Below are 24,201 nucleotides of genomic sequence, written 5' to 3'. Positions count from 1 at the left end.
CAGCAGAAGAGCCCTGTCTGTCCCCTGAGTTGCTCAGGGGACAGACAGCAAGTCGCCAGTCACAGTCACGCCACAACCACGCCGATGGATCTTGTGTCTCCACCCAGATTCAGAGCTAAGTAGACACAGATCTTTCAGTTGGGGCCAAAGTTGATGTGACATAAAATTGAACATTTTAGGATGGCTCAGTCGGTACAGTGCCCTGTGCGCATGAGGAACCAAGCTCCATCCCTCGCCACCCCTGTACAAAGTAGTAACATACATGTAATCCCAGCGCTGGGGAGGCAGGGAGGGGAGAGGCTCTGGGACGCTGGCTCAATCTGTGAACTCAGGTGCAGTGAGAGTCAAGAAGACAGCAGATGTTGACCTCACCCCCTTCACATGCACACACATAAACACTCTCACCGCCCCCCCCCCCCTTTTAACTGCTGTGAAGTGAGCATCTTGGTTGGGTTCCCTGCCTTTAGTGTTCTAAATCGCCATCCCTATTTCTAGAACATTCCATCCCCCCCCAATTAAACCCTGTGCCCACCTGTTATCCATCTTCACCCTCTCCTCCTGGCTCTTGCCCAGCAAGAGTCCATGTTCCCGTCCCAAGGGATTACCCATATAGATAGGTGGACCAGGTGGCCTTGGTCGCGGGGACAATTGTCACTGTCCCACCCTGCACCAGTGAGGAGGGTCACAACAGCTGCTTTTTTGATTGTGAACAGGATTGTGCCTGTGAATTTCCCCTGTGCATACAGCCATCCATCCACAGGAGACTGTTTTCACCTTGGAGAGCTGTGAATAGCATTTGTGACTAGGATGGCATGTCACCATGGGAGCCACCTCCTAGGAGGTGGGAGGTGTTATTGTTCTTTCAGAGAAGGAGGCAGCATGATGCTTAAGGAGCCGCTGGAGTTGCCGGCCTACGCCTGGGCTGACCCTCTGTGGACCTGGGGCGGCGTCCACAGGGTCCTGGCCTGGCTGTTGGGATGGTGAGCCACTGAGCTCTGGGTACCTCACAAGTCCCCAGATCCTACTTGGTGTGCTCCTGGGTGGCTGGTGTGGCTGCTGAAGACAGGAGGCAGGGAGGCTTAGGGAGCCCCTGAGGAGAGCAGACTAAGGTACCATGGTCCCACTTACCTCTCCTGCATCCGAGCCCCTCTCTCCTCACCAGGTCTGCTGCAGCTGCTGGCTCCCAGCTGTCCCCAGCCCTCTCTGTCTAGTCTCCATCTTGTCTTGCCAGGGGTGACAGGTCTTGGTCCCTGAAAGTGAAGATTAAAACATATCCTAATGGATGAAGCCAGCACAGCCCACCCTGCCGTCCCCACTGCCTCCACCTTCCCAGGAGTTCTGGGTCCCAGACTCGTCAGAGCTATCACCATGTCCTCTGCTACCATGCTTTCCCATGTCTCCCATCTCAGGCTGCAGGGACCCCCTTCAGACATCCCCTCCTGCCCCCTCCACTGCCCCCATGGCTGGAAACATCTTTCCCATCACTCTTTTCTTCCCAGTGAAATGTGAGGCGCAGAATTCACACATGGCCTTCTAAAGCCTTATTACTTTATATGTTGACATGGTAGTATTTTAGATATTGTGGACTAAAATTATATTACAGCCGGGCTGGTGGGGCACATACCTTTAATCCCAGCACTCGGGAGGCAGAGCCAGGCGGATCTCTGTGAGTTCAAGGCCAGCCTGGTCTCCAAAGCACACAGAGAAACCCTGTCTCAAAAAACAAACAAACAAAAATTATATTACTAAAATTAATTTCACCTAGACATGGGTCAATGGTTATTAAAAACTCCAGGAAGCACAATTTACAATTTATGCTTACCAGAAGTACAGTTATGGGGACCATGCCTTTGATCTAGCACCCAGGAGGCAGAGGCAGGCAGATCTCTGTGAGTTTGAGGCCAGCCTGGTCTACATCATGAGTTCCATGACAGCAAGAGCTATATTGGAAGACCCTCTTTCAAACAAGCAAACAAATCAGGCTGAGGAGCTGGGGCTCTGGCTCTGGTAGAGCATTGTCCTATCATGGTTTTGGCCCTGAGTTCAATCCCCAAGACAGGTGAGGATCAGAGCTCAGGGTTATCATTGGCTACATAAGTGAGTTGGAGGCTGGCTAGCCTGGGCCTCATAAAAGCCTGTCTCAAAAAGGGAGGGAGAAAGGGAAGGGAAAATGTTCTTTATAAGATCACATGTGCCTGGACCACGGCACCAAGCCAAGGATGACTTATTAGTAATTTTGAGAGCATCTGCTGTCCCATATGGACTGTGACATGTGCAGGGAAATGTTGTTATGGCTGATGCCTACGCACTGTATGGAGTGAAACTGGAAAACACAGGCAAGTTGAAGACAAGCCTCAAGTCCCAGTTGCTGTATGCTCTGTCCCGTGTGATCGCACACCTTCAACGTGAACTTCACATCAAGTATCATCACAGCTGGTTGGATTGTCCCCTTGATGACGTGCTGGGAACACTACATATTGACTCTCACTCCTTCAAAATAGTTGTTCAGGGGCTGGAGATGTGGCTCAGTTCGTAGAGTGCTTACTGAGTATACATGAAGCCCTGGGTTCCATCCCCAGCAGCACATAAGCCTCGTGTGGTGGCGAATGCTTGTAGTTCCAGCACTTAGGGGGTGGGGCAGGAGGATTATCCTCAACTACACAGAGCATTCAAGGCCAGCCTGGGATACATAAGACTCTGTCTCAAATACATTTTCAAGGCTGTGTAGTATTCCAACTTAAGGATGTCCCAGGATGCTTGCGGTTTTCTGGGGGCTTGGCATTTTCTCCAAAGTGTGGTTATTATTAGCTTTTGTTTCGAGGCAGGCGAGCTTCCTGTGGCCAGCTCTGTACACTCCTCACTGCTTGGGTTTGTTCTAGGGATTGGATTGCTGGTTGGAAGGGTGTTTATACCATCACCTGTTACAGATGTCGCACAAGACAGAATTACGCCTGAGCTTTCTAGTAATTGTGGTGTAACCCAATTCTACACTTTCCAGTAGCCACACTGATGAAGTGGCTAAAGATGGAGCAGGACGTTCAGTTGTAGCATCTCAGGAGGCTGAGGCAGGAGGATTGCTCAAAGTTCAGGCTCAGCCTGGGGACCCAGTCAGCAACAGACTGTCAAAGATTTGATTGATTTGATACAGAGAGACATTTTGAAAACAGTCCCAATTTGGAAACACTTCTGGTTCTTCCTGAGTGTTTCTGTGAGGGCTGCTGGGCCGCGAGGGCAGCTGGACCTCAACGGGGATGCAGATGTGCATACATACTCTCTGCATCTGTTGGATTCTTATTTTCAGGACCCGTTCCTCCCTGCGGGTTTTACTGAAGTTGGTGGGTAAAGTTTTTTTTGGTGAATCACAGGCTCAGAAAGCATCGCACCCCTGAGGTGGGAGTGTAGCTCAGTGGGTAGAGTATTCACCTGAAGCACACAGAGCACTAGGTCCCACCCCCAGCTCCTAATAACTTGGGTGTGTTGGCACACACTTGTAATCCCTGTGCTGAGGAAGTGGAGGCAGGGGTAATCAGGAATTCAAGGTCATCTTTTGCTACATAGACCATTTAAGGCTAGCCTGGGCTACATGAGACCCTATCTCAAAAAAAAAAAAAAAAAAAAAAAGTTCTTCACCCATAAGCATGAAGTCCCACATCTTCCAAGGAGACCACTGTGTCACTTATGCCCACATCAACACATAGAATATTCTCTGTCCCTCAAGGCCCTCCTCACACTCCATTCACATTACTCCGCCCCCTGGGGCAGCCACTGCCCTGCTGACTAACACCGCAGATGTGTGTTTCCTGAGTATGAGTTTTGCCCAGGTGAAATCGTGAAGCCCATGCCTTTTTATGCCTGGCTTCTGTGGTTCCATGTTACATATGGTGCCTGGCTTCATTACTGTATACGGTTCCATCGGTTGGCTGCATCACACTTTTGTACTTTGGCTGTTTGGGTGGTTTCTAATTTATAATGCTTTGCACCGCCCAGCCACAAGGCCACAAGCACCCTGTGTTCATCCTGTTACGTACATACTGGGCGTGGGACCCTGATCAGCTTGCTTGCTGCCTTGTCTCTGCTGTCCATGGCTGTGTCTTTCTAAGGTAGATCTTGTCCTGGATATCAGCCTTTCCCATCATTTGTGATTACATGTGTGGCGTGGGGAGGCAGTCCCTGCCTGCCTGCCGGTGCTGTGTGGGATGGATGAGCTAATCCCTGGAGCGGTGCCTGGCCCAGGTTGGCAGCCTTCCCTAGACTTCCCTGGTGAGCGGCAGCTGCTGGGGATGCTTGCGAACTCTGTGGTGGATTCTTGAATAAACCAAGGCTCGAGCCTGAGGTGCAAGGTAGCAGGGAAGACTCCAGGACAGGGAGAGAGCCGTGAGGTCTCAGGGATTCACAATGTCTAGAATGAGAGGTGGTGTGGAGGTGGGGGGAGGGCATGAGGTGATTTCAGGTGGGTCTTGGCAGGTCCCCCATCCAGTCACTTCATGGGCAAGTTTGACCTGAACTGGACATGGTCCTCAGGAGTGCTTGGAGGCCCCCAGCATCAAGCACCTGGGTATACCTAGGTGATGTCCCACAAGGGAGGGTGTGCTTTGGGTTGTATCCCAGAGTTTCCGGTTGCCAGTGTTGTGGTCTTCGGCCTTCTGAGTGGCAGCTGGCAATAGTCAAGCCAGAGACGACTGTATGGACCCCCTTTGGTCATGCACCACTCTCTGTACCAGAGTTTGTATATTTTGGGGATTCCCTCTCCTTCCAGGCCCACCTTGTCCCTTCTCTTTCTGCTCACCCTCCCTATCCAGCCCTCTCCCAGCTGAGACAAGCTCCGTAGGCAGATATGGGAGAGGATGGCAGGGGTGGGGTGGGGTGGGGTGGGCAAACAAGCAGGCCCAAGGTCCCCTTTCACAGTTGGTGGAGGACAAAGCCTGGGGGAGTGGCTGGTCCCTGGCCCGCCATCAGGGGCTGTTATTTATAAATAGCCACCATTTTGCTAAGGGAGTAGCCGATGACCCCAGAGCTGCCCCAGCAGGCAGAAAGGGAGACTCTCCTGTGTCACTCGGTCAGTCGTGGTTCCATATGGTCAACGGGGATGTCTCAGTGTTATAAGAGGGATGGCGGTGGCTAAGAAAGGAATACTGCAGCCTCGAACCACTTCAAGTTCAATGTCAATGATCTCTCTCTCTCTCTCTCTCTCTCTCAGTCTCCTCAGACCAGATCGAACAATTGCACCGGAGGTTCAAGCAGCTGAGTGGGGACCAGCCCACCATTCGGTAAGATGCTCAGCCAGGCCAGGCTCTCAGTTATTTTTCTGTCCATTATCTCTGTCCCCAGGGTCCATGTGGCTCTGGGCTGGCTGGCTCAGAGGGCTCTCCCAGTTTCTGCAACAAACCTGTCGTGTTTCCTGGGTCTTTATAAGACACGTAGTGGAGAGAGGAAGGGGTCCTTTGTGTTTCCTAAAGGATCAGACGCCTGCCCCTTTGTGTGTGTGTATGGGGGAGAAGTCAGGGAAGCTATTCAGCCACCCAGCCCTGCCCAGCCGCTTTATGCAGTGTGAGATCTGGACCTGTCCTGAAGTTTTGCTCCCTTCCTCCCCACCCCCCACCCCACTGAGTGCCTGCTGGTTCCTCCCTGGTGCTGGAGTATGTGAGCCAGCTGATCCAGCTGTGTTCCTGGGGTGCTGGACTCACCCTGATGAGCCTATCTCTAGACTTTACCTCCTCTGTGTCATTCAAGCCTTGGACAAGATGAGGTGGGTGGCAGCACCTACTTTCTGGTGGGGAAGTTGATGTTTTTGTTGTTGTTGTTTTTTTCATTTGTTTGTGTTTTGGTACTGGGGGTGAGCACCGCCCCATACACGCCAGGCAGGCGCTTCACCCTGGTCTAGAGCCCCAGCCCTCTGTTTTTCCTTTTTCCCCTTAGTTGCATCACTGCTAAATAGCCCAGGCTGGCCTTGGACTCACTCTATAGCCCAGGCTGGCCTTGGACTCACTTGATACCCTCCTGGCTGTTAAGAAGCTGGAATGACAGGTGGGAGTCACAGACCCTGAGAAGTGAAGAGACGTCTGTTACAAACTTTCTAGCAGATAGCCCTCTCCTAAATTATGCATGGCGTCTCAAGGTGACCTCATTGGAACACTGATGCAAGCCTTGCACAGGTCCCAGGGAAGCGCCCTTCTTCATAGATGGACTTCATTTCACCCTTTGAGGGACCCATGTGCACATGCATGTTTCCTGCACACAGGCACATTATTAACCCAGAGGGGCGCCTTGAAGGTTCCCATGGTCTCAGGATTCTGTGGCCTCTGTTCTCAATGTAATTGGCCTCAAATTCTATCAAAGACAAGGTTGACCTGTGCAGAGCAGCCCAGAGGAAAATCCTGGGCACACCCATGAAGTCACCTGGCTTTTCACCTGCTCTCATGGGCTCAGGCACCTGAGTCTGAGCCAATTGCCGTGGCCAGGGGCCAGAAACAAACTATTTTGCCTTGCCTAGAATTGAGAAGGAGTAGACTCTGGGGTCAGACCCAGCCTTACCTGGGAGACAGACCTCAAGCTCTTGGCTGTGGGGCTTTGGACCAGCCCTCTCCCTCTGAGTCGGCCTTATGGGTAAAGCATGCTGTTTCTTTGAGCTTGGATCTGAGCACTCGGCTCACAGATGTGCGCAGCTGGTTCCCAGACATTTGGCAAATGGGCCAGGTTATTGCGCCCCACCTGAGCTGTAGATCAGAGCCTGGCTGATCTGCTTGGAGGGTGTAGAAATCCTGAGTCCTGGGAGGGAGGGACCTCACGGAGATCCCATCTGCACAGAGGTGAGCTTGAGATCAAAGGGGGTGGTCCAACTGTACGGTGTGAGGGGAGGTTGAGGGGACCCCCCATGCTTCATGGGACCCCCCATGCTGTAGACAGGTAGAACCCTGGCTCTTAGCATAGTTAATAGTCACCTCCTCATTCCATGCGGGTGCTCTCCAAGAAGTTTATGGCATCTAAGCCAACCTATCCCGTATCATGAGCAGTGTGACCAGTCAGGTTCCTTGTAGTGGGGAGGGTAGCCTCCGGCTGGGTTATCAGGGAAGGTACTCACCCCCAACTTCCCTAGAGAGGTCATGGCTTGACATGCTTCCTGCATGTCTGTGTGCCTGACCAGGGCCTCAGCCCACATGTTACAGCAAACAGCATATCCACTTGGTGCCCCAAGGTGGGCCCTCACCCTTCCAAGCTGCTCCTTAGTCATAGTGAATGGGACCTCTCCTTCTGCTGACCCCCACCTGCCCTCACCCAGAGCTGCCCTGTGCTGCGTGTCTGTCTGTCTGTCGCCTGTCTTGCTTCAGGTCCATCAGAAAGTGCACAATTCTACCCAGTCTGGGGTTGCTGTCCTCTTGTCCTTCTGTCCATCCCACTCAGCTGTCCACCCCAGTGTCCTCCCCATCCAGCATTGCCTGGGAAGACATTTGCCCCGTGAGACAAGGTCCTTTCCCTGAAGAGTCCCACGAGGCCTCAGCTTCCCCAGTATGAGAAAACTGTGCTCTGTGAGCTCACTGCGAGCTCTGCCCTGAGGCCTAGCAGAGTGACCTCGGCAGCTGAGCGGGGCCTCGGAAGCCACCGGAAACTAGCCCACAGCACTGGGCTTACAGAAGAGGCCAGCCCAGCCCTGGGTGTTTTCCTTGGTTTTGTGTGTCCTTTGTGGGCTGGATGCTTGTCCTATCCTCTCTTTGTGAGCCTGGGCAGGAATGGGCTCCTACAGAGCTCTGATTCTCTCCAAAAGCCAAAAGGTCCAAGCTAGGGGGAGGGGAGTGTGCGCTCTGGGGCTGGAGTACTTCTAGTGAGCTGTGTGGCTGCGGCTTACGGGCTTGGCCTCTCTGGACTCCACGCTCTGGTCTATGAAAGTGGGCCCATCACTGTCACTACTTGTGGGTGTGAGGGTGACAGAGACTCCCAGTGAGTGACCTGGCATGGGGAGGCCACTCCAGAATGTGAGGGAGATGATATAACGCCCCCTCCCTTTCCCGGGCTTCAGGCTGCCCGGGATGAGGCATGGAAGATGGTGTCTCTTGGGGCTTTCTGTGGTCCTTCTCCTTGCTGACCACTAGGGCGGCAGTGCTGGACTGATGGCAGGTGGGTCAGCTCACTCCCAAGAACAGTGACCTGATAGCATCCAGGGCTTCAGGGTGGAGCGGAGCCTTTTTTTCAACAAGCCCAGTTAGGGCCTGGCGAGCATGAGATGGTGACCCTGAGGCTGCTCGGCTTGGCCTGGCCCAGCTCGGTCCCTTCTCTTTGTCAGAGTGGGGGGGGGGGGCGGCGGCAGAAGTCAGGGGTTCTCTGGGTACCAGCCAGCCAGACCTACTCCTTGTGAGAGTCTGCTTCCAGACCAAGGCCAAGACCTCACACCTGGGCAGCAGCCACCGTACCTGCTCTCTCTCCTCCCTTCCTCCCCCTCCTGTTTTGGGGAACTCCAGCAAGTGCTCTATACTGAGCCACACGCCTCCCCCCCCCCCCGCCCCTTTTCTGCTTTTTAGACAGGGCCTTGCTAATCTGTGTAGGTTAGCCTCACACTCACAATCCTCCTGCCTCAGCTTCCCGAGTGCCTGGGATAACAAACAGGTCACTCCTGGCTAGGATGCAGTTTCTATCCCTCTCTGCCTTGTCTGTCTCTCAAATTGGTTAAGTACCTGCCCTCCATGGTATTATCATGGGTGGGGGGACATCCTTCCTTGGGAGGGCTGCACTGGTGCCTGTCACTAATGTCTCTGTCCCCCACTGCAATGCCATGGTCCACGGCCGCTGCTGTAACTCCATTCCCACCGTGTTCATGTGTGACACCCCATCCCAGTGTCTTCCGTAGTCTCACGATCCCCATCTTACAGCTGGGACAGCTGAGGCTGAGTTCGGGGAGCATCCTCTCTCCCAAGACCATGTGCTGCAGAGGGCAGAGTCTGGTTGGGCAGCCACAGCCTCTGTACTTTCCCCCATCCCGTTGGTCCAGAGGGAAGGGTTAAGTATGTACCCATCTCACAGATACGGAGACAGACCTTCACAGAAGCAGGTGCCTGAAGTGAGGGGTGGGTGGGTGGGATAGGAGTGTGAATCTGGCAAGTACCTGAAGAGGCAGGAGAACAAGGAGGGTGAGTGGGTAGGGCAGGGCAGTGCCAGGGGCATGAGTGTGCCTGGGTTCCAGTGTGACTCCCCACAGCTGAGTGAGCCTGGGCAGGGGACTGGCTCCCTCTGTGTCACACCTGTTACTTCAGGGAATCACAGGAGCCCCTGTCGGGTGGTACCCTGAGGTACATGCTGCAGGCCTTACAGCTCACACAGCCACTGACTGTCATCTGAGCGGTGACCAGCAAGGGGGTGGGGAGGCTCTGATGATCTGATCGTCTCCGTGGTAACCTTGACTCCTTCCGTCCAGGGTTCTGGTTTCTCTTGCTTCTTCCTGTGGTTGTTGGAAGCTAGCAACTGCGTGGGGGCGGGGACAAGCCCTTGTACGTCTGGCCCTGAGGCTCCCTGTGTCCTCTCTCTGGGTTGCCTGTTGCAAGGGCAGTTATCCGTTATCCGGTGTGGAAGTTCCCTCTGTGGAAATGGAGGATGCTGTAGTTCTTACTGTTTTAACGAAAGTTTTTAGTACTTTGGAAGAAGAACTCATTTCCATGTACGATCCAGCCAATTAAGCTGCTCGGTCCCTTTAAGCACCCCAGAAAGACACCCGCCCCCATCACCCTGGAAACCAGACTCTGCTGGCTTCCATCCTGAGCGTGATGTTCTGGAGGCTCAGTGGCAGCTTGTGTCCTTGCTACATTCCCTTGTTTGGTTTAGGTTCTCAGTAGACAGAGTCTGTGCAGCCCAGGCAGGCCTTGAACTTGTGCTCTTCCTTCCTCAGCCTCCTCGGCGCTAGGATCCCAGGCACGCATGCACCACCACGCTGCTGCTTCTCAAGCACCTCGGACTGCAGATCCGACCATGGGCACCCACTTAACTCGTTATTGTGTGTTCACACGACTTTGTGGAGTCGGTTCTCTCCTGCCACATTTATGTGGGTTCTGGGAATTGAACTCAGGTCTCCAGATGCACACACATGTGCTTTTACCCGCTCAGCTATTTCATCTCATCAGCCCCCTGGTTCCTTTCATACCCACCCTGCCCCAAATCTAATTTTTGGTCATAAAGTGGCACCCATCACTCCGGGACAACTGTCTGAAGTGTGTCCTTCTTCCAAACTGGGCTGTGGTGAATGGAAAAGGTGGCTGTACCAGTCACCAGCTCCTGTTTGGCTAGCAGGCACCAGGCCAGCCATGAGGGAGGGGCAGGAAGCCACCTAGGGGTGGTAAGAACAGGAGAGATCCGGGCACCTGGTTCTGCCTGTGTCTGGAGCCTGAGGCCCCTTTCCTGTGAGGTGAAGCCAGGATGGGACAAGGGACCATTTGTGGAACCTTCCAACTCAAACAGCCTCAGCTCCCAGCCTGTTGATTCCAGGGTCACATCCCCCACTAATGTCCTCAGGGGTGTGAGTGAGTGTGTGTGTGTGTGTGTGTGTGTGTGTGTGTGTGTGTGTGTGTTGTTTTTTTAAAAATATATTTATTAAATTTTTTTTCATTTTACATATCAACCCTAGTTCCCCCTCCCTTCCCTTCTCCCACCTCCTCACCTCCCTCCCACTCTACCCCCATCCACTCCTCAGAGTGGGTAAGGCCTCCCATGGCAGTCAACAAAGTCTGTCATACCAAGTTGAAGGAGAGCCTAGCCTCTCCCCATTATATTATATCAAGGCTGAGCAAGGTATCCCACCACAGAGAATGGGCTCCAAAAAGTCAGTTCATGCACCTGGAATAAGTCCTGGCCCTGCTGCCAGGGACCCACAAACAGATCGAGCCACACAACTGTCACCCACATTCAGCGGGCCTAGTTCAGTCCCATGCAGGTTCCCGGGCTGTCAGTCCAGAGTCAGTGAGCTCCAACTAGCACCGGTCAGCTGTCTCTGTGGGTTTCCCCATCATGATCTTGATCCCTCCTCCTCCTCCTCCTCCTCCTCCTCCTCCTCCTCCTCCTCCTCCTCCTCCTCCTCCTCTTAGTGCCGAATGCTGTTTATTGAAGGAGTGAGGAGGTCTTAAATACAGGCTTACAGCACAGTGGGAGAACCTTGGAGGGCAGAAGTTCGCTTCTGATTTTTTTTATTTTATTTTTATTTTTTATTTTTGAGCTGATGATCGAACTCCAGGTCTTGCGCTTGCCAGGCAAGTGCTCTACCTTTGAGCTAAATCCCCACCCCTGCTCCTGATGTTTTACAATCTTGCATCTAAGCTATTAACGCCCAATATGCTGGATCCACAGACAAGGAGCTTCCCTTAAGCATTCAGGAGGGTGGAATCTCACAGGGAATTAGCATAGGGAGGATATCAAGGTCAAGGTTGGCAAGCAATTCAACAGCTACCCAAAATGGGGTGGGGCGGGGCAGGGACCCCTTTTACTGTGTTGTTTTTTTAATCAGCTGACTCCTCCCCATCTTGGACAGTCTTTCTTGTCCCCTGAAGTACTGGGCTGTGCCCCAGGTCCCTTGGGAGGTCACTGCCATGGAACAGGCACTGGATGGAGGCTGGGCCTCTCCTGTGAGGACAGGCAGCTGGGACATGCGCCTGCACCCTGACAGGCCTGTAGGTGCTGGTGGGTTTCTTGTCTTTCCTGATGTGAACCCCACACACCCTACAGCTCAGTCGTTAAAATGCATGGCAGTATCAGTGTCTCTGTGGAGTTAAATATCCAGAATACTTGTCACCAAGAGATGCCTGTCCCCTTAGGGGTCGTCTGGCTCCCCCAGCCCTGGGTCACCCCTCTCCTGTGAGTCTCAGTGGCTTGGCCTGTTCTAGACACATCATTTAAATGGAATTGTGACCTTTCACTGCCAATGTTTTTCCAGCAACATCAATCTTAGGGTTCATCCTCCTGTAGTGGGTATCAGTGTCCCAGTTCTTTTCCTGGCTGTGTAATATTCCCGTGTGGATAGCCTACAGTTCAGCTATCACTGATCTGGTCGCAGGCATTTGGTAGGCACTTACGTGGTTCTTGTGGAGACTGCCTGTGTGTCCTTGCTTCTCTCTTGGGCACATGCTAGGAGGTGTCAGGTCATGAAATGCTCTGAAAGTCCATTTCCTTGAGAACTTTAGGCCAGTGTCTTCTGCTGGGAGCCCAAATAAGCTTCCCCGCCTGGACTCTGCAGATCTTGTCGCTGTAGCCTGAGTGTGAGGGTCCCACCCACCTCTCTGGTTCTTCCTCATGACAGGCCCCCTCCGTCCCCCCACCCTCACCCCATCTGTAGGCAAGAGGCCTGAGGAGAGAGGGTGGGACTGTTGGGGATAAAGTGACACCACCCTGCCTGTGTCCCATGCCACTGACGACCACCCTCTTGTGACTCTCTCTCCTGTGCGTCCTGGAATACAGCAAGGAGAACTTCAACAATGTCCCCGACTTGGAGCTCAACCCGATCCGATCCAAAATCGTTCGTGCCTTCTTCGATAACAGGTGCGCTCCTTCCCCTGGGCAGGCTGAGGTAGGCCCCACCTCTTTCACGATGAGAGCCAAGAATGGGGGTGGGGGAGTGTGACCTGGGTTGTAAGGAGTCTTTCTCTCTCCCACCAGCCAGCTCCCAAATAACAACACAGAGACGTATTAATTATGAAAGCCTGGCCTGTAGCAAAGGCTTGTCTCACCAGCTCTTATAACTCAAATCAACCTATTTATTTTAATCTACGTTTTGATGTGTGGCTCATCACCTCATCTCTCCATATTGCCCACACTGCTTCCTCTGTGTCCCCCTACACCTGTAGATCTTCCAACCTCTTCCTCTCCCTCCCCGGAAATCCCGCCTATACCTCCTGCCTAGCTATTGGCCGTTCAGCCCTTTATTACACCAATCACAGCAGTACACCTTCAGTGTACAGATATCCTACCACACAGGGTGGCTTTGGACAGCTCCCCCGCTCCCTCCACTTCTGCCTAGTCATTGCTGGCCGCAGACAAATGCCTCCCAAGTTAGCAGGTACTTTGGGTTCTGTTTCTTTATGTCTGTATGTGTGCACATGTTCATGTATGCAGGTGTATATGTGTGTGTGGAGGCCAGAAGACAACCTTAGCTGGTATTTGAGACAAGCCTCACCGCCTGGAGCTTGTCTATTTGGCAGGCAGGCTGGCCAGCCAAGGGAGCTCCCCAGGATCCCCCTGCCTCCACCTCCCCAGAACTGGGATTACAGGCACACACCACATCCAAACCCAGACACACTTGCCTGACAACACTTTCTCCCTAAACTACTTCCCATACCTGCTTTATACATTTCACCCATGATTCTGGGATGGACCAGGCTGTCTGGCATGGGGGCAGGCACTCTCCCGCTGGGATCCTCCCCCAGTCCCAAGCCCGGCATTGACTTATCACGGCTTCTGTGGTCAGGAGGCCGGAGTCGGCTTCTCTTCCTACATGTGGCCAAGGACAGGAGGGATACCTCCCAGGCTAGTGTGGGGAAGATACAGCTCTGTCCATCCCCGGCTGGTGGGGCTCCATCTGATTGGACAATGAGGGCTCTGACCTCTGAACCGAGGGGCCTGTCATTTGATGATGTCATTTATTGGAAAGTAACTGAACTAGGCTGGGGCCTTGTTGGTGGAACATGAACCCTGCCAGGTGGGAGCTTGGGAGAAGATTCTTGGGAACATGTACCCAGAGGGCCATGTTGTCATGAGCTTGTGTGTGTGCGTGCATGCATGTGTGTATGCATATGTGTGTGTATACACTCTAGCAGTATTCTGTACATGTAGAGGTCAGAGGAATATGTTTATAGGGGTCAGTTCTTCCACCATGTGGGGCCTGGGGCTTGAATTCAGGTCAGGAGGCACCTTTACCCACCAAGCCATCTCCAGATGTTTTGTTTGTTTGTTTTGTTTTTCGAGACAGGGTTTCTCTGTGTAGCTTTGCGCCTTTCCTGGAACTCACTTGGTAACCCAGGCTGGCCTCAAAATCACAGAGATCCGCCTGGCTCTGCCTCCCGAGTGCTGGGATTACAGGCATGCGCCACCAAGGTTCTCCCTTCCCCCCCCCCCCCCCCCGCCCTTAGGAACCTGCGTAAGGGACCCAGTGGCCTGGCTGATGAGATCAACTTCGAGGACTTCCTGACTATCATGTCTTACTTCCGGCCCATCGACATCACTCTGGGCGAGGAGCAGGTGGAGCTCTCCAGAAAGGAGAAGCTGAAATGTGCGTGCTGTGTCCTCAGAACGTGAGACTCTCCAAGAGCTGGAGGCTAGGCCATGTAGGAGGGAGGGAGACAGCCGGGGACCCAGCCTGTGTCCCTAAACAGCGGCGTTGGTGTGGCCTCTCTGAAGTTGCACCTTGGCAGCCTCATACAAGTGCAGCAGCTTCGGATCTGGGGGACAGGCAGGGTGGGGGGCTGTGGGGTGACATACTTTAAAGACACCTGGGGTTTCACTTGAGGCCTTCTACTTAGCTGGGTGACCTTGAACCCGGGCATGGTGTGCTGACTGTGAACACGGGTGGCTGTGGGGCTGAGGACTCTGTTGCAGACAGAACCTCACATCTGGGGCTGGGGAGCCCCCGAGTCTGGGTCGCAGACCTGCCCCCTCCCCCCCCAGCATGGCGTGCTATGAGCACAGTCTGTGACAGCCGGCTCCTGAGGCAGCTCCTCAGGTCACCAGTCCTGGGTAGCATTTAGTGGCCATCCTGGTTGGACGGCAGCACTTGACCTTTCCCACGGCTCTTGACGTCCCTCCCCACCTCCTCAGGCTCCAAATACTCAGCTATGTTTAGCACTGGAGTGCATGTGAGGGGCTGGTGGGAACAACCACACTGGGTGTCTCCTGGGCCTCCTGCTCAGGAGGTACCCACAGTCCCGCCTGAGATTGTTTGCTCTGCGGACTGGGATATGAGGGTCATGAAATCAGAGGACTACAGGTCTGAACCGGTTCAGGTCCCCTGTCTTAACACATATGGGACTTGATAGCCCATCTGTGAAGCGGACCGTGGCAGCCCTGATCTCACAGGGTCAGGCTAGGACATCATGACCAGGAAATACACTGCATGGTTCTGGGCATTTGGTTCCTAATAGATGCCAGAGCAGAGTACATAGGGATGCTGGGGTGGCGGGGGGGGGGGGCAGCGGGGAGCATCCACTTGGCACCTCATTTCTGTGGGAGCTGCCTCCAAGGCCGAGAGAGGCAGCCAGGCCCTGCTAAACTTCGGCCGCCCTCAGGATCCACCTAGGACCGGCCAGCAATCAGGATGTGAGCAGTGTGGCCCAGGATCTGGCATTTTAAGATAATGGCTCTGTGCTCATGAGGTGTCCAGTCCTGTCACGTGTCTGAAGTGTAGTGGTGGTGGCAGGCGGTACCTCCAACTCCCATTTTATAGACGGGAAACTGAGGCTTAAGTCACTGGCTCAAGGCACCACACCCGGAAGAGACCAGTTAGTTCCCATGGCCTGTGTCCTTCTGCCCCGAGGCTCTGGCATCTGGATCTTGCTACGGTATCTTGTGTTCAATCTGGTATAGCTTGCAGAGCAGGAGCCTGGGGGAGGAGGAGACACAGGCTCCACTCCTAACTGGCTCCCATTGCCTCTGCTGTCCACAGTTCTGTTCCATATGTATGACTCGGACAGCGACGGCCGCATCACCCTGGAAGAATATAGAAATGTAACGTATGCCCCCTTGGCCCTGCCCGGGGCTCCTGGCGCCTTCCCCTCCTCAGACCATCGTGGAGTCCCAAGGTCACCAAGTGTCTGCCCCACTGGCAGGTAGTGGAGGAACTCCTCTCTGGGAACCCTCACATCGAGAAGGAGTCAGCTCGGTCCATTGCAGACGGAGCCATGATGGAGGCGGCCAGTGTGTGTGTGGGGCAGATGGTGAGCGCCCTTTGGGGTAAAGGAAGGGGAGGGTGGGGGGCAGGGGCCCACCATCAGATCCCCCCATTCTGCAGCTCCAATTGCCTTTCCCGTGGTTGGAATCCTGTACCCCTTGAAGGTCTTGGTGGCAGAGCCTGGCATGGAGTAGAAGTCAGAACGTACTGCAGGTTCTTCCTGTCTCCAGCCTAGGTGATGCCCTGTGGCCTCCTTTACCCTTGTGGTCAGCAGGGAGTACACAGCCCCAGGAGCATCGCAGCCCAGTTAGAAGTGGAAGTGTTCTCAGGCCTCAACCCTGGGCTCAGCATCCTTCATTTGTGAAGACCATTGGTGTTGGGGGGGTAGCCGAGGGACTGATGGGTGGGAGGGGCTTGGCCCTCTGTGCACACTGTTTCAGCTTCATTCTGTCAGTGGGGAAACAGGCTCAATGCAAAGATTGTGTGGAGCTTGTGATCTTTCCTGGCTGGAGGGGGGGGGGTCTCTCGCAGGGTGGGGTGCAGCCCAGTAGCCCTGGGAACAACTTGGGTGGGTAGATGGCCACCTCCCGAGCCAGGCTTCCAGCAAGTTCTGGTGTGGTTGTACCGTGTTGACATGTTGAGGAGAGCTCTGTGCTGATCCCACCCTCTGCCCCTTGCCTGTCACTGAGGCTCCTCACTGCCCAGAGGCAGAGCTGCCTGCCTGGCTTGTGTTTATCTGAGCCTCTCTCAGAGAGGCAACTGGCCTCAGTAAAACCCGCCACATTCTGCATGTGAACCACCTCAGGGAAGGGCCCTGACCCGGTGGAGAAGAGAGCTCCCCCTTCTAACTGGGGCAGAGCCAAATGCCCATTTGGTTTAATTACACTCTCTAAATGACTCCCCATCCCACTCCACTTTCAATTGGTGACTTTTCTTAATTTGCTGTAGTAAAATTGTTGGCAGCTGGCGCCTGCTGATTTGTATAAAATCCACTCTGCCTCACAAGTGGAGGCTCCCCCTCTCCCCCCCCACACCCCATGCAGATCCCCAGTAGGGTGGGGGCAGAGCCACCAGGGAGCCTGGCATGCACGTCTACCTACAGTGCACACACTGTGCATCAGCCAGATCAACACAGACCCAACTCGGGCTGAGCTATGGGTCAGGGTAGCCACTGGCTTCCGATGATGGTTAATGCCTCTGACCACGGCACTCACCAAAGGTGTGAGAGCCACCCACCATCCCTGCTTTGATGTCCTTCCAAAGCCACTTATTGACTCTTTATGTAGCATCTCTAGACCATGTCTGTGCAGGGATCTTGGTGGGGAGAGGGAGGGGCCGCTAAGTTAGGCTTCATCCTCCCAGCCTCCTGTCTTTGGCGGGACCACACTCCTGCTCTACTCCCCACAGTGGGGCCGAGTCTATAATTAGCTCCCCTCACCCAGACTGGGAGCCTGGTGCCCTGGAAGAGAGAGGGTGGCCACTTCTCTCTCCCTGAGAGGGAGGAACAGAGAGAAATAGTCCCTGGGGACAGGGCAGGCCCAGGCCAGTGGAGAACTGCTTTTGTTTTGAATGAAGGGTTTTATGAAACAAACCCTGAAAGAACATTGACCCTTGACCCCAGGAGCAACCAAGAGAGGGTGAAAGGCCCTGCCCTGTAGGGAACCACCCTTGGGGGCTTTTCCCCCCTCCAGTGCCAGTGGACACAGCCCATGTGTGTCTTTGCTGTTTTGTTGCATTGGGTCACTTATATTTTGGGGGGTCTGGGATTTGACCCAGTGCCCCAGGCATGCTAAGCTCAGGCTGTGCCATGGAGCTCCAGCTTAGCCCGACTCTGCTTGGGTTTCACTTAGAGGGCCTTTCAGGGCTGGCGACACTGGCGTCTGCACACTTGGGAGCTGCAGGCACGCGCTCCTTGTGGGGTTCCTGTTTCTTCTCGGCTGCGTGTACATTTCCGAACCTTTACGTGCCGAGACAAGGCTAGCTGCTGCTCGGTAGCCACGAAGGGCTGAACCCTGGTGAAGGTCTCTGGGGCAGTGCAAGGGACCCCGAGTACCCAGCAGGGACATTTGGGGTCCTGCAATGGTACTGACTGTCACAGGCTTCCATAAAAAGGTGGAGCCCTGGTATCATCCCTTCTGTCTCTACAGTAGGATGAACACAGTTGGAGACTTGCTTTGTCAAGCATGCTAGGCCCCCGGCTGAAGCCACACTCTGTCCAGATCCCTGGTTATCATGGTGACTCATTAGCACAAGGGTGGCCACAGAGGCCTTCATTCCCTTCTTCCCCACAGAGGGCTGTGAGCGTAGATTAGCCCAGAATAGTTCTGTTATCAGTACAGGGAGCTGAGAATGGGACCCAGGCTGGCAGGACCTATCTTGGTGGCTGGTCTTCTAGGGATAGGATGAGGTGGGCTGTATTAGGAAGAAGGGCCCATATTTGAGGCTCAATGTTTTCTCCCCAACCCTCCTGGGGAAGCTTAGTGGGATGAAGCCTCAGCCACTGTTGGGGTTCCAGGAGACTGGCTGGGGACACGTGATCCCCCCCTTTCTACCTCTTACCTCTGGGCTCTGAGTGTTTGAAGGAGGTGACCTGTCTCAGCAGAGCCTGGGGGAATCCCTGGCCACTCACTCCCTCTACAATCTCGTCCTCAGGAACCGGACCAGGTATACGAGGGAATCACCTTTGAGGACTTCCTGAAGGTGGGTGCTAGTAGGGAGACAGAAGGGCCTGGGCATGGGGGTACCAGGACACCATGAGGACCTTGTGGAGCTGTGGCTGTTGGCAGATTGCAAGTGCCTGCCAGGGCTGTTCTGTAAGCCTTGGAAACCACATTAACTGATCGGCTTGGCTTTGTGTAAAGGGTAGTGTGGCTGTGTGGTCCCTGACCTTAGCAGCGCACAGGTAGACTGGAGAAGTCAATTTCTCTCCCTCGGGACACTGGCGTCCCTTCCCAGGAGCAGTCACTTTTCATAGTACGGCAGGGATTCTGGAAGATTCTAGAAACTTCCTGCACCTGGACAAACAGCAGCATTCTGCAAGCCGACTGGAGTAGACAACATGTTGCTGAGTTCTGCCTCCCTAGTACATCCTGATGGGAGTTTTAAGTGGCCACCCACTCATCTGTCCTCCCTCTCACGATGGCATCTGTACCCATCTAGAGGACAGCCTTCACTGTCACAAACACACTGTAAGACTGGGAGTTAAGATTGTCTCCTGGCTGCTGTGACAACCAAGTTATCTGGTAGCAGGAAGAAGAAAGTGCTAAAATCATCTTTCCACGCCTTCTGGGCATGGAGGTGGGCAAGGAGGTCAGGAGACATGAGGACCTCTGAACCCAGTCCAGCTTCCCAGCATGTAGGCTCCGCCAAGGCCTGTGCGTGGAGGGAGCCTGGAGCCTCTAGGGTTCGGTTTGCAGAGCCAGGGCCCGCCATTGTCCTCTAAGTCTGCCCCTCTGTCTACCTGAGAGAGGCTGACTGCAGCCTTCCTGCCTATTAGGCAGGCTGCATAAACAGCGGGCCCCAGGCATGGGCCCCCTGTCTCTCAGGGAAGGAGACAGGTCAGCAGCTACCCCTTATCTCATGTCAGAGGCCCACACCCAAGGCTGCACAGGGGGTGTGGCAGGGGAGGCCAGGAGCTGCTAGTGTGTGGATTTGCTCAGGCTTGCATGGAGACCTGTTCATCCAGCTACACAGTGCAGAACGCCAGGGGCAGGAGTGTCAGGGAGGGTGCAGTGGCTTTGAGCGTGCCAGGGTGGCACATGAGCGCCATTGTAGCAACTGGCAGGCTGAGGCAGGGCCATCTGGAGCTTGAAGCCAGTCTGGGCTAGAGTAAGACTCTTGGTGTGACAAAGCACTCTGGTGCTTTCCCCAGGGCTCTTCACAAGCTAGCTCCCCTTCTGTGTCCCTTCTGTGTCCCTCAGTGACTGTGCCCTCTCCCAGAACTTAGCTGAATTTACCACAGAGTCCAGGGTCTTTTTTAGAGAACATCTCAAACTCCCAACAGTTGGGGCTGCTCAATGTGAAGTCGAACTGTTCCCATGTCCCCATAGGACCAGTGTGGGGGACAGTGGGAAAGCCATAGGTGCATCTCTAAGATGCTGAGTGACAGCTCAGCAGTGTGGCACTCCAACATCATAGGGAGACATGTCACCTGCCTATGAGGTTCTTCTGTCCCAGCTCCCATCCTGACCCCCCACTTGTGCCCCACCCCCCAAATTGTTCATTGCTAAGGAACCAGGAGAGGGTGATTTGGGAAGGACAAAGCTTTGTCCTGTAGGCCAGTGGCCTTGTGACCTGAATATCCAGGCCCTAACCGGCCAGGGTGACAGTCTATAGCAATATCACTTGGTACAAACTGCTCTACCTGAGCTCAAGTTTGGAGCAGATGGACCCCTTAGCCCACAGAGGTTATGGTGACCGAACTGGTGGGTTATTTAATGCTGGCTGTCTAATTTAGCCTGCCATGTATCAGTCCCTAGGAGTTCACATAGTGGTACTCTGTGGATGAGGCTGGCCCGATCTGAGTCTGGAGAGTGGGAAGCATGGTGGGGTGATCCTAGAGTTGCACAGAGGAAAAGGAGGCTCTCATTTGCATGAACTCTGAGCCCATTGGGGGGTAAGGTCAAAGAGCCTGAACAGTGAGGAGCTTGGATCTAGGACTTCATTCTAACTCACCACGGTAACCATCTCAGCAAGAACGTGAAGGTCAGAGCCAGAGCAACTGGAAGAGAGAGATGGGAGTTGTTCCTCACTTAGCTCACAGCCTTGGAACCCATCCTGCTTCTTATTGGCAAAGTGGTTCAGTCGGTGGCAGAGGGTGGGAAGGTGGAGGACCTGGCTGAGGCAGGCAACATGGCAGTGGTGGGGATGCCTCCTGATGCCACTCCTTCTGTTCTAGATCTGGCAGGGAATTGACATCGAGACCAAGATGCACATCCGTTTCCTCAACATGGAGACCATCGCTCTCTGCCACTGACCTGCCGCCACTGACCAATGCAAGGGAGGGGGTGGTTGGAAGCTGGAAGTGGCGAGGTCCATTGTTCAGTCCTTTGCCCAAGCTGCTGTGATAGCGCCCCTTTGCTTATCTTTCTCTTGGGGTGTGGTGTGCGGGACTCTACTGTTTTTATTTCCAGTGATGACAATAAAGGTTTCTTAATGAGCCAGGCATCCCCGTCTGTCCCTCACATCCCTTAAAGGACCCTGGTCCTTGGTGACATGAGACTGATTCTGAGGAGCAGGCAGACTGGTAAGGAAGGACCGATGTCCTGTCCGCTGGTCCTGGTGTACCATCTGTTTTCTCCTTGAAGGACCAGGCATCCACCTGCAGACTCCACCCAGGGGAAGCCTGGGAGAGCCTGTCTGTCTGGGCAGGCTTCCAGAAGACCTGGAACATAGGTAATGGAGCTCTCTCAGTACCATCATGGCTGGCTGGCTGCTGATGCCAGCTCCTGATGGTGGACACCTGCAGCCAGGGCTGCCACCATGGACCTAGCTGTGAGCCCAGGACACCCCAGTTCCCACCACAGGCAGCAGTGGAGACCCAAGGTGCCTAGTGCAGGTAAGCTCAGACAGCTCTGCTTGTCACCTCTCATTTCAGGACAGGTGGGGGTGGGCCCAGTAGGCTGGTGCTGAGACCACCTGTGACTCTTGTCTTGGCTGTTATCCTTACATGGTGTGGAGCAGAGTCACCTCACTGTGTGTGGCTGGCTGGTGTTTGCTCTCCATGTCGGTCTGTTCCAGGATGGTTTATTCTCTCTGTTGACACTGGGAGGTACCTTTCTAGACTCCAGAAAGTTCTTTGGGAGACTGGCACCTGCTGCTGTTGGCATGTTTCTTGTTCACAGTCCCAACAGTGAACAAGCATGCATATGAGCATGCTTGGTCTTGTTTGTGTAGTCTCAGGCCCTTAGGGCCACACAGGACGTCTGTGATGTATCTTCCCTCTGTCCCCTGCCCTGTTTCCCTTCCACATCTTTGTCATGCATGTGTAGGTGGATGTGGCTATAGATGGTTTTGTTATCCTTAAAAATTTTATTGTTACTTGCATGTTGGCTAGAAGAGTTGTTCAGATGCTTTGGAGCTGGAGTTAGAGGTGCTGGAAGGGCACCTGGTTTGTTACGTGGGTGCCAAGATCCAAACTCTGGTTCTCATGATGGCACAGGTGTTCTTAACCCCCGAGCCATCTCTCTAGCGCCTCCAATGTATACATTTTAAGTTGTTATTACTGCTGTGAGTGACGTGTGAGCATGGGTGCGCACATGCTACGGTCTAAGTGTGGAGGTTGGAGGACAACCTTTGGGAGTTGCTCTTGCCTTCCACCAGGCTGAGGCAGGGGCTCTCCCAATCTATCTGTGTACTCCAGTCCAGCTGGCTCACAGGTTCAACTGTTCGGTCTCTGCCTCCAATTTCACGTGAGCTCTGGGATTATAGATGTGGGCCACCACATTCAGTTGTTTTAAGTGTATGTGTCCGTGTGAGTTTGTACACATGAGTGTGGGTGCTCCAAGCCAGAGAGCGCATCAGACAGACCGCTGGAGCTAGAGTTACAGGCAGTAGTGAGCGGCCTGATGTGGGTGCTGGGAACCACACTGTCTTTCCAGCCCCATACCCAGCTTTACTTAGTTTTTGCATGGGTCTGGGGACTGAACCCACGCCATCGGGCTCTTGCAGCAAATGCTTGGCCTCCTGTGCCATCCTGCTGGCCTGGTACATGCATTTTAGTTCTGTTGGTTTGGTAAAATCACGATGTCTGCTGTTACTGGTACAACTGTCCTGCTGCCGCCCAGGGGACAGCAACTCATGCCTGAATGAACCCCAGCAGTCTCCTCTCTGCCTGTGGGTACCTGTCATGACTGATGGCAGGATGCTGTCTCCATGGTGATGTGCCAGATTTGTATGGGCCCTTTCACGCTGCTGTCTGAGGAGGTTCTAAGTGGCGGGTTGGGCTTTTCATCAACAGGTGTTTTTATTTAACGCGCACGAAGGGGGCAAGGTAACTGAGTGACACATTAAGGGAGTCCCAGGCTACTGCTGAGGATGAAGTTCAAATTCGTCTAATCAGTATTTCATGTTTCAAAGCAAAACATGTCGTGTGACCAATTATCAGGGTGCGCAGACTATGCTCAGGGGAATGTATTAGGATTACCATGGTGTGTGTGTGCGTGCGCGCGTGCGCACGCAGGGGGTGTGTCCCCTTTGGTTACTTTGCTGTACCCCAGAGGCAAATGAGGAGCTGAGGGGTCTGCAGGTGCTCTGAGCAAGTACTTGGCAGGCAGGGCTGAACTGACTGTACTGGGCCTGTGACTGATGCTGGACCACAGTCACCCATTACCACCCGCTCCTCAGGACTGGTGAGGACAGAGGCCCGATGGCATTGCCAGGCTGTGCTTCTGAACACAGGCCTTGGTCTGGCAAAGGCCTGTCAAAACAGCAGGCAGGAACAGATGGAGGGGCTCCTGCCTCCATGCTCAGAGCCAAGCAGACCCTGTCAACTTCAGGGAGAAACCTACAGCGGTGCCCCCACCCTATCCCCCAAGTCGGGGGCCTCCTGGCTTCCAGGTTGCTAGGTCTAGGGTTCTAGGGAGCCAGCAGTTCGGCCTGGGGACATCATGCATGAAGCATCTGAGACTGGGCTCTCTGGCACTCCCTGACATGGTGAATAGAGGCTGCAGACTCTGCGGGCAGACATCACCTTAGCATCTCCTGGGCCTGGGTTTCCTGAGACACTCCCAATTTGTCTCAGTTGCGTCCTTCTCAACAAAGGCAGTTCATGAATGTAGAATGTTTTCATAAATAATGGATCTTCTCCCCCCCCCCCCCCCCCCCCCTTAGCCCACGCCTGGAGTTCTAGTCGGGAACTGCTACACTGATGGATATGCATCAAACATGCTCGCTTGCGCTGCCCACTGAGGGCCTGCTGATGCCTTTGAAGCCCTGGGCATGGCTAATCCAAACAGCTAATTAAAATGAGATTGACTCACTGGGAGCACAGTCCTCCAGGCACAGACGCAAGCTCATTTATTCACAATTGCCGGGACCAGGTTAGGCTGGGACCCCATTCCTACTGCAGAACTCACCTGGAGTACTACTGCTGGGCTCCCAGCATGCTCTGTGACAGGCAGGATAAAGACTATGAAGTGGCCCAAACCTGCTCCCAGGGAGAGCAGATTAATTGCTTAGTACCTCGAGCAACAAGGGCTGAGGGCCATTGCTGTGGGCAGTCCTGCCCTGTGGGCTATGTGGTGGGTAGGTCAGGGAGGAAGCGAGTGGATTGTTACCTGCTAGACTGCTGGGGTACGCAGCTCCAGTGCAGCCAGGCCTCCCATCCCTGTTGAGGTGCCTCAACCAGCACCATGAAGCAG

At 54.1% G+C, this 24,201-nt stretch overlaps 1 protein-coding gene across 1 annotated transcript in view; it reads left to right on the top strand.

Moving 5' to 3' along the window:
• Tesc (tescalcin) overlaps positions 1–21,007 on the top strand; it is a 31,327-nt gene extending 10,320 nt beyond the window's left edge. The window contains exons 2-8 of the mRNA XM_036172145.1: positions 5,198–5,267; positions 12,421–12,501; positions 14,088–14,227; positions 15,617–15,678; positions 15,780–15,887; positions 18,494–18,541; positions 20,739–21,007. Coding sequence (XP_036028038.1) covers positions 5,198–5,267; positions 12,421–12,501; positions 14,088–14,227; positions 15,617–15,678; positions 15,780–15,887; positions 18,494–18,541; positions 20,739–20,816 — 587 coding nt within the window. The 3' untranslated portion in view covers positions 20,817–21,007. The remainder of the gene's footprint in view (positions 1–5,197; positions 5,268–12,420; positions 12,502–14,087; positions 14,228–15,616; positions 15,679–15,779; positions 15,888–18,493; positions 18,542–20,738) is intronic.
• Positions 21,008–24,201: the final 3,194 nt, after the last annotated feature.

Source organism: Onychomys torridus, chromosome 22 (genome assembly GCF_903995425.1).
Source record: "Onychomys torridus chromosome 22, mOncTor1.1, whole genome shotgun sequence".
NCBI lineage: Eukaryota > Metazoa > Chordata > Mammalia > Rodentia > Cricetidae > Onychomys > Onychomys torridus.
Note: the sequence above shows the minus strand (reverse complement) of the source record. Positions and strands in the feature narration are given on the sequence as shown.